Below are 9165 nucleotides of genomic sequence, written 5' to 3'. Positions count from 1 at the left end.
CACTTAGTATATGTAATGATTTACGTATATGATTTTTCATAATGTAGTTATCAATCTAAATTAATTTTAATTATAAGTAATTTAAAAAATATATTTTAATAAAAATTTACAATTTCATAAAGGCAATTTATTTCCTTTGCAAAAAATAATTAGGATAGAATAAGTATATTAAGAAAAAAATTTATTTTCCATATATGCGAAGTAGATGCTAAGTGAAGTAGATATATCAATTTAATTATCTCCAAAGAGAGGTAATTATAGGAAGAAATGAAGAAAAATGTGAATTTAATGAGTTTATGGCTAAAATGACGGAAATAACCCTAAAAATATGATTAAAATTGATAGAGGTACCAAAATGGCTTACAAATGAGAACTTCAGGTACCAAATTGTCCGTTTTCATATATTAAGTACTAAATTGTCCAAATAGCCATACTTTAAGTACTATAGGAGGAATTAACCCTAATTTATATCGTATCCAGTATTAGGGCTGCTCTCGAACACATAAAGCACATTTTCATATAAAAAGAACAAATAAAAGGCTAAAAGCCCAATAAGAAAATCAAAGCTTCCAGCTAAACGACGCCGTTCATCGCACCCTTAGGTCCCTAAGTCGAACCCAGCCTCCTCCTCCTTTACTCCCCCTGTCGTCTAAAACCTCACAGAACTTTCTCCAAAACCCTACCGCCCAAGGTAAACCTCCGACCACAATTTCTGATCTCGGTCTAAGCTCAGTGAATTTGAAATCCATGCGATTAATGAATCCTTATAGTTATAAATCATCATCTTTGTATGCTAATTTTTTGGTTTTGTTTGCAGTGAGCTTCAGAGCTCAAAGCTCGATACTATTGGGAAGCCATGGCTCGTTTCAATAATAAGAGGAAGCCATTTGTGAAGCCCATTGCAAAGAAGAAGCTGGCTACTGTGGACCATATCACAGGTGATAAGATTCCAAAGAGCTTTGTGTTCTCAAGAGGGAGGTTGCCTGGTCCTCTTAGGCAACTCAAAGCTGACTTGAAACAGTTGATGAATCCCCATACTGCTCTCCATCTTAAGGTTTTTCTTCTGACCTCATCCGATTATTTCGCAAGTTTGAACATGCTGTCCTACTGATTGAACTTGATAAGTCATGCTTTGTGTTTTGTTTGGTTTGATAATTTGAGGTTGAACTTTGTTTTAGACGTGGATTAACTTCAATTCATGGCAATGTATTTCAGGAGAAGAGAAGCAACACTCTCAAGGACTTTCTGAATGTTGCTGGGCCTTATGGGGTTACACATTTCCTCATATTGTCGAAAACTCCAACTGCGCCCTACCTCAGAGTTGCCACAACTCCTCAAGGGCCAACTCTTACATTTAAAGTTGAAGAGTACTCACTGGCAGTAGACATCAGACGTTCTCAAAAGAATCCTAGATGTCCGAAAGATCTCTTCAAGAATCCACCCATGGTAAACTAAATTTATATGTCAATATATGTAGCTCAATGCTTTTACAGTTCTTTTTTTCATGCTATTTGTTTCCTGCTCATTCATTGCATCACAAAGTGACGAATAATATTCAGCATAGGCAAGTTCCATGGAAGAAACTGGATTCTAATGATACTTTTTTTGTTTTTGGCAGAGTATTCTTTCTGGTTTTGGAAGTGGCGGTGGCCGCAACCAAGAACCTCCACAGTTGAAGCTCATATCTGCAGCATTTCGGAATCTCTTTCCATCTATTGATGTTAATACTGTGAGTCTGAAAACAAAAATATATTGACTTGTTTCTGTTGAAAAACTTGTCTACCTACTCACAATTGTCATGATTTTAATGTTTTAGGTAAAACTTTCTTCCTGCCAGAGAATTTTGTTGCTTCATTACAATGAAGACACAAAACTAATTGATTTTCGACATTACTCTATACGATTAGAGCCTGTTGGTGTCTCCCGTAGAATAAGCAAATTTGTTCAGAAGCATCAAGTACCTGATTTGAGGAATCTTCAAGACGTCAGTGACTTTGTCACAAAGTAAGGCACTTTCTTGTGATTTTATTATTTTGTTGCATGGCAACAGATTTAAGATATTTTGTATGCTTTGAAGAGAATGTAAGCTTGTATTATGAATTTTGAGGTGTTTGGTTGCACTGCATCATGCAGTCTAATGATTATTTAGGATATGGTTAACGAAAAGTGTAAATCGTTATATTGATAGAGTTCATGGTTAGAAATCTTAAACACTTCAGCCTGATGTTGCATTTGGTTTTATTAGGTTCAACAGGGTAGAAAAATCATAATGAAGTCCTTTAGATAGAGAAATTAGATATCTATATATTACGGTTATTTTATCTCATTCAATTTTTCCTTGCATCTGAAGGGCCGGTTATGGTTCAGAAAGTGAAGGTGATGATGAAGCCGCAACGGTAACCTTGGGTAGTGATCTAGGTAGAGTGAATCGGGCTTCATCGAAAAGTGCTATCAAGCTCCAAGAGATAGGACCCAGGATGACTCTTCGCCTGATTAAGGTTGAGAATGGATTGTGTCAAGGCGCGGTCCTGTTCAGCGAATATGGTAAGAACTCTCATTCTTTGTTTCCCCTTTCTTCTCTCAAAGATTGCAGTACTCTATATCAAAACTTAAATTGGGAATCATGAGTGACATTTTACCATCCACTTCTTCAGGTGATGCACAGAGAACCGAAGAGAACCATGTAAAAGCTGAAAACGAAGAAGATGATGACGAGGGAGATGATGAAAATGAGTTAGTTGATAGTGAGGACGAGGGAGACGATGATGAGGATATGGAGGAAAACTAGCAACTCGGTTGAAATATGGTAAGAACTCTCATTCTTTGTTTCCCCTTTATTCTCTCAAAGATTACTCTATATCAAAACTTAAATTGGGAATCATGAATGACATTTTACCATCCACTTCTTCAAGTGATGCAAAGAGAACCGAAGAGAACCATGTAAAAGCTGAAAACGAAGAAGATGGTGACGAGGGAGATGATGAAAATGAGTTAGTTGATAGTGAGGACGAGGAAGACGATGATCAGGATATGGAGGAAAACTAGCAACTCGGTTGAAATGAATTCAGATATTATGTTTGTAACACCAATGACGTTAGTTTACCCCCATTTTGGTTTGTTTAAGTTAAAATATCTGTAGGTTGAGTTGAACAATATGATGTCTTCATTTTTAGGGAATTTTTTTTAGTTTTTTTATTGTTTGGTTACAAAGGGGACATAAAAGGTCCGGATGCAAAAAATATAGACTAAATATTAAAGCAACTCATGTGCGCCTACATCTAGCAACACTGGCCAGATCGTCCAAGAAAGCCTATGCAGTATGTGCAGGGGATCAGTAAACTCAATCAGTCCCAATTCATGAGAAACCATGTTATACTCTAAAAATATGAGAGAGCTTCACATTCTGTAGTTTGGAAATTATAGAAGCACCTAAGGAGATTCAAGAAGATGCATATAAGTGTTATCCCTTTGCATAAGTTGGATAAGAATGGCAGAATCAAACTCAATTTTAACATTTCCACTGTAATGCTTGGCAATGAGTTTCACACAAAAAAATAAGCCTCAAACCTCAGCATCCAAAATATCTTCAATCCCAAGTTCATTTGAAAACCATGAATCTAATGCCCATGTTGATCTCTAATCACCCCTCCATCACTAATTTTCCCAGAGTTAGAAGTTCTGGTGCTATCAATATTCAACTTATACCAACCAGTAGAAGGCCTAAACCAGGAAAGCATAGTAGAACTATAAAAAGAACTCACTTTAGCCTTGCTTAGAGAGCAACTCCACTCTTCAGCATAATCCCATATGATTTTAGCAGTGTAAACATGCATGATAAATGAGGGATCAAAAACATAGTTGTTTCTCCACTTCCATATAAACCAGCAAACAAAGACAAAAATATTGCACCACTGAATGTTATTTTTAATTTTCAAATGACAGTGAAGCTGAGCCGCCAACCAGCCATTCCAATCAAGAGAAAATGAATTAGCAATTGAAACAGGAGGACTTATACAATTCCAAATAGATTTAGATTTGCAACAGTCTCTAAAGAGATGAAGGAGACTTTCATCTTCAGAGTTACAAATATGACATGTAGCACTTGTGGTAAACCTTTTTCTAGCTCTTTGAACATTAGTTAGAATTTTCTTGTGAATCACAAACCAAAGAAAAGTTTTCAGCTTGGGAGGACAATTCACCTTCCAAACAAAACTTCACAAAGGGTTTTGATTACCATTTATCTCAAAAAGAGAGTTGTAAGAAGACTTGATTGAGAAACAACCATTAGAAGTAGGCCCCCAAATAAGTTGGTCAACAACATCATAAAAAGAACTAGTTGGAACATTAACAATTTGAAGAACAACATAAGAAGACAACACATAGTTTAAAGCTGAATATTCCACCCATAATCACACCATAAATCACAAACCATAGCATTATGATCAATAGGAGCATAAGAAAGAGCACAATCAATAAGGGGTAGAGAACCAACCCACACATCATGCCAGAAGTTAATCTTTTTACCATTCTCCACTCTCCACTTAAAAATTTTCCTAAATAAATGAGCACCATGAGAAATACTTATCCAAACTGAAGAACAATCAGAAGGAGCACAAAAATCATGATCAATGATGTCCATATCCTTTAAATATTTCTCCTGAAACATATTAACCCACAGACCAGCATCATTTTGAAGAAATCGCCAACTGACCTTAGCCAACATGGCTTGATTCATCTCATAAGTTTTCTTAATACCAAGGCCCCCAATGGACTTAGGTTGACAAATAATATCCCAATTGACTAAGTGAAGTTTCTTCTTAGCCTCAGTGTCCCCTCAAAGGAAATCTCAGTTTAACTTATCCATCTTCTCACAAAAACTGATGGGAAATCTAGCAGTCTGCATAACATAAATTGGGATGGCAGAAGTAACAGATTGAATCAAAGTGAGTCTACCAGCAATGCTAAGAGTCTTATTTTTCTAACTAGCTAATCTACCTTGAGTTTTATCAAACAAACCATCACAAGTATGTTTGTTGATTCTAGAATTATCTAAAGGCATACCAAGATACTTTCCCAAATCAGCAGTCAAGGGGGAGGCACAAGTCCTACATATATCATTAGCAAACCTTCTATCAATGTTGGGAGAGAAAAATATAAGAGATTTCTCATAACTAACAGACTCACCAGACAAAGAGCAGAATGTATCAAGAATGCCCTTTAAAATAGAAGCTTGTCTAGATGAAGCCTCATCAAATAAATCTACAAAAAAAAGATAAATTCTTGGCCCACATTGAGAAGTTTTAACAGTTTTCCAACTCCCAGAATTAACATCAGACTTAATTATGTGACATAACTTCTCCATGCACAACACAAAAAGGTAGGGAGAGAGGATCCCCCTACCTAATTCCTCTTTGAGCCTTAAAAGAGTCAGTGAGTTCACCATTAAAGCAGATTTGAAAACTAGTAGAGAAAACATAACTCATGATCAATTTAATTAGCATATAGGGAAGCTTGATTTCACAAAGTACCTGCTCAATAAAACTCCAACCAAGTCTATCATAAGCTTTAGATAAGTCCACCTTCCAAGCTAAGAAACCCATGATTCCATTAGACTTCTTAAACTTGAACAACATCTCATGAGCTATCATAACATTATCTGAAATGTGTCTTCTAGGGACATAACTAACATGGTTAGGACTTATAAGCTTCATCATAAGAGGTCTCAACTTTGCCACAATGACTTTAGAGATGGTCTTATAGATGGTGGAACAGATACTAGTTGGCCTGAAATTAATCATGTGTTGAGGATCATCAACTTTGAGAATTAGAGAGATAATGGTATAATTAAGACCAGAAGGGATGCAACCATAAATGAAAGCATTGCAAACAATGTAGTAAATATCACCAGAATACAACTGTCAATAATGCTGATAAAAGCTTGCAGGAAAACCATCATAGCCAAGGGCCTTAAGAGAACCAATAGAAAAGAGAGCGTCATGCACAACCAATAGAGAAATATAATCAGAAAGTTTATTCATATCCTCCTGCTCAAGATTAGGAAAAATGTTCCCAATAATAAACTTGTTATCATCAAGAGAGTTCATAGAGAAAAGATTAGTGAAAAAATCAACATCAATATTTTTCATGAAAGAAGCAACAGTGGTTCAGATTCCATTGTTATCAAATAAACCCTCAATGTAATAATATGAAAAAAAAAATTAGGAAATTATTATTAACACCCATTTTTATTATTAACACACATTATTATTTTTTATCACACACCTTTTAATGCACTCTATTACTTTTATACGGTTTCTTCTTCCAAGACTAGACTCTTATTTTCCGGCACTCTATTACTAGGAAGTGACAATAGTCGAGCCGAACATGAAGGCCGTTCAATGTAATAAGAGCACAATGCGAAAGATTGTTCAATAAGCCAAAGTATCATTGATCATCATATGGAAAAGGAGTGAGAAATTTGAGCACAACAATGGCTCTAGAATAACATTGAAAGCTTTTCAGCACAGAAAATAAAATTAAGCAACGCCGCCATGTTCCTCAATTACTTGTCTCTGATTGTTCATGTTGCATTGAGATTAAGATTTGCGAAGGATTTCTTCAGAAAGAATCTCAAGCGTAGCTCCGGCAGGAACCTTTTCCGGCTTCACTCTGCAAACCATTTTCCAATGTAAAAATCAGTTCTAGTAAAACCGAGGAGTTCATTTCAAACTGTAATAGAGCAAGGTTGAAGTTTACCGTAGCCGCGGCGGGAGATGAGCTTGGCCTGAACGATCATGGTGGAGATGAAGCTGGAGGCCTCACGAGCCTCGCCAAGGAGTCTCTGGATCTCCGCCTCTGACATCACGCCCCTATTCTCTTCGAATTTCTGTCAGACCTCCGCCGCGGATCCCTTCAGCATCACCGTATCTCCGGCAAACGATTTCCGAGTCGCTCTGGGCAGCGATCTGTCGGCCTGCAGTGCTTCTGCTGTCGCCATCTCACTTCAGCCTCTCTTCTCCAGTCTAAGCTTTTCTCTGAATTATATTTTCAAGCTAACAACATCGTTCGCTAAATGGATGTATATTTTAGTGGATTTCAGGGTTTTGGGCTTTTACCGAACCAAGAAGACGTGAGGTACAAGCATTTACTGATACATGTTTGGAATAACCACAGACATGGCTTCCTCAAAGAAAACTTTCTTTCTGCTTCAGCTGCTGTTTGCATTTTAATCAGTTAGGGGTTTAGTTTGCAGTTACTTTTCTTTTCCCTATCTTGTACAGTAATTGAAAGAAAACAGAAAGGCTTTCGGAATTCATAGTACAAGATATAAACATTCGAACATAGAAAGAGTTCTCATCTTACATTTGATAAGTATAATGCACAATTGCACACTCAGAATCCTTTGAAGCATAAAATGAAAAAGATGTGACATATAGTGGCATGAACCCAAAATTCCGAATCGAATTGTTGATATTTACCAAGAGCTGTCTCTCACTCTCAAAATGATAAGGATGACAAGATGTGGGACTTCATAAACAGATACCCTCCAGGGAACAACTTTCTCAGAATCTTTTCAAATGGGAAATTGAGGCCAAGATGATGTAAAATGAAGCCTTCTGTATCAAGTCTGTCCAACCGATTTGGTCACCTCGGTGAATCTACAGCCATTCTGCAATCATGTTTCTTACGGCGACATCTGTGATGCGATTTTTGATCTGTGAAAGTATTCTCACCCACAACCTCCATCATGCTATCGCTATCTGGAACAAAAACAAAGAAATATTAGTGTATATGCAACTGAACAAATAAAATGGCAAACCAAAAGTTCAAACCTCATGCATGAACAATCTTAGTGCACGGCCTAACAAAAAATGAAAGATGCTGTTAGCATGCTCACATCCATATTTCGCCGAAAGCCCCACAACTACACTCATTTGGCTAACTTTACAACTCCCAAACAATCTACCATATCAAACAAGAGGAGAAGAACAGAAATCAGTGGTTCAGTTTTCACAAAAACAAGTGAACAGCACAATCCACCGACACTGCCAAATGAAAATGGTAGCGCTCTTCTAGTGGCGATATACCTACCCATGAGTTCAAATTACATCACTGAATCAAATGAGTCGAAAATACTTCACTCCTGAGTTACTGAACAAGTGTATGGCAACAATACACCAAAATGTGATCAAACAGAACACCCCCTTCAACTAGAAGCAACCATAAAACAGAACACCATTGATATGTGATCAAAGAAGAAGTGTTAAATTTAAGTTACATCATAGATGACACTGATATCAACACCACACCAACAACAACAAACAACAAACAACAAAATGTACCTACCTCCAAATCGATTGCCCCAAAACAACAAACGAGCATCATCCTCCTCCTCATCAAGTTCATCACCGTACCCGAACTCTGCATCCCCACGGTAACCCGGTTCGCTACCATACCCGGACTCATTCCCCTGAGCATCAAACCCCCCACCCGGCCCAAACCCGGCACCCTGATTCTCCTTATCTCCACTCCCAACTCCCTCCCTCTCCTTCCTCGAATTCTTAGCCTCACTCACATCCGACGCCCAATTCGCATCCCCATTCCCAAACAGCTCCCCACTCGAGTCCGTCCCAATCGCCACCGGAAAATCCGAACACGTCCCGTAAGCCGCCGAAGCCCCGACGGAGCAGCACCTCCGGGTCCCGCTCCGATCGCTGCTCCGACCCGACACCGACCTCGACCCGCGCCGCCGCCTCTTCCTGGCGATGAATCGGAAGCTCCCGTGCCCTCCGGAGATGGTCCGGTCGTCGTCGACCAAAGTCAGCCGGGACATGTCGATGGCGTCGATGGAAAACGACGTCGCGCGGTTGGAGAGGCATGGGCGCTTGGTGTTGTGGTAGGGTTTGGGGTTGGTGGGATCGGAGGAGTCTAGGGTTTTGGGGGCCTGGAAAGGTCTCCAGCTATGGAGTTGAAATGTGCACAAATCTAAGGGGTGCCGTGAATCCAGGGCTTTGTGGGGATGAGACATTTTGGGGTTTTGGGAGAATCTGAATTAGGGTTTAGGGGATTAGAGGCTTATTTACAGAAATGAAAGATGAAGATGAGCTACTTGGAGTTGCTCAGTTTTCAGATTTTGGAGTTGCAGTCACAGTTCCGATTTATTAG

The 9165-nt window shown here is 38.5% G+C and overlaps 2 protein-coding genes across 4 annotated transcripts; one reads left to right on the top strand and one right to left on the bottom strand.

Annotated features, from left to right (window-relative positions):
- Nucleotides 1–562: 562 nt before the first annotated feature.
- LOC126783283 (peter Pan-like protein) lies at nucleotides 563–3177 on the top strand. 2 transcript variants are annotated; one of them, XM_050508726.1, is made up of 8 exons: nucleotides 563–691; nucleotides 818–1054; nucleotides 1216–1446; nucleotides 1619–1729; nucleotides 1817–2004; nucleotides 2351–2544; nucleotides 2655–2766; nucleotides 3027–3177. In XM_050508726.1, the coding sequence occupies exons 2-8, from the start codon at nucleotides 857–859 to the stop codon at nucleotides 3043–3045; spliced, it is 1053 nt and encodes a 350-aa protein (XP_050364683.1). In that variant the 5' UTR covers nucleotides 563–691; nucleotides 818–856; the 3' UTR covers nucleotides 3046–3177. The 2 variants fall into 2 exon arrangements, with proteins under 2 accessions (XP_050364683.1, XP_050364682.1); XM_050508725.1 differs by having other exon boundaries at nucleotides 2655–2806; nucleotides 2913–3177.
- A 3238-nt stretch (nucleotides 3178–6415) lies between these two features.
- LOC126783287 (uncharacterized) lies at nucleotides 6416–9123 on the bottom strand. 2 transcript variants are annotated; one of them, XR_007670857.1, is made up of 4 exons: nucleotides 8347–9123; nucleotides 7363–7760; nucleotides 6757–7214; nucleotides 6416–6669 (listed from the first exon to the last, which is right to left on the bottom strand). XR_007670857.1 is itself a non-coding variant. In XM_050508731.1 (2 exons), exons 1-2 carry the CDS (start codon nucleotides 9026–9028, stop codon nucleotides 7645–7647), a joined length of 798 nt encoding a protein of 265 aa, XP_050364688.1. In that variant the 5' UTR covers nucleotides 9029–9123; the 3' UTR covers nucleotides 7334–7644. The 2 variants fall into 2 exon arrangements, 1 of the variants encoding a protein (XP_050364688.1); XM_050508731.1 differs by lacking the exons at nucleotides 6416–6669; nucleotides 6757–7214 and having other exon boundaries at nucleotides 7334–7760.
- Nucleotides 9124–9165: the final 42 nt, after the last annotated feature.

This window comes from Argentina anserina, chromosome 2 (genome assembly GCF_933775445.1).
Source record: "Argentina anserina chromosome 2, drPotAnse1.1, whole genome shotgun sequence".
Classification (NCBI taxonomy): Eukaryota; Viridiplantae; Streptophyta; class Magnoliopsida; order Rosales; family Rosaceae; genus Argentina; species Argentina anserina.
This window is presented reverse-complemented; position numbering and strand designations above follow the sequence as displayed.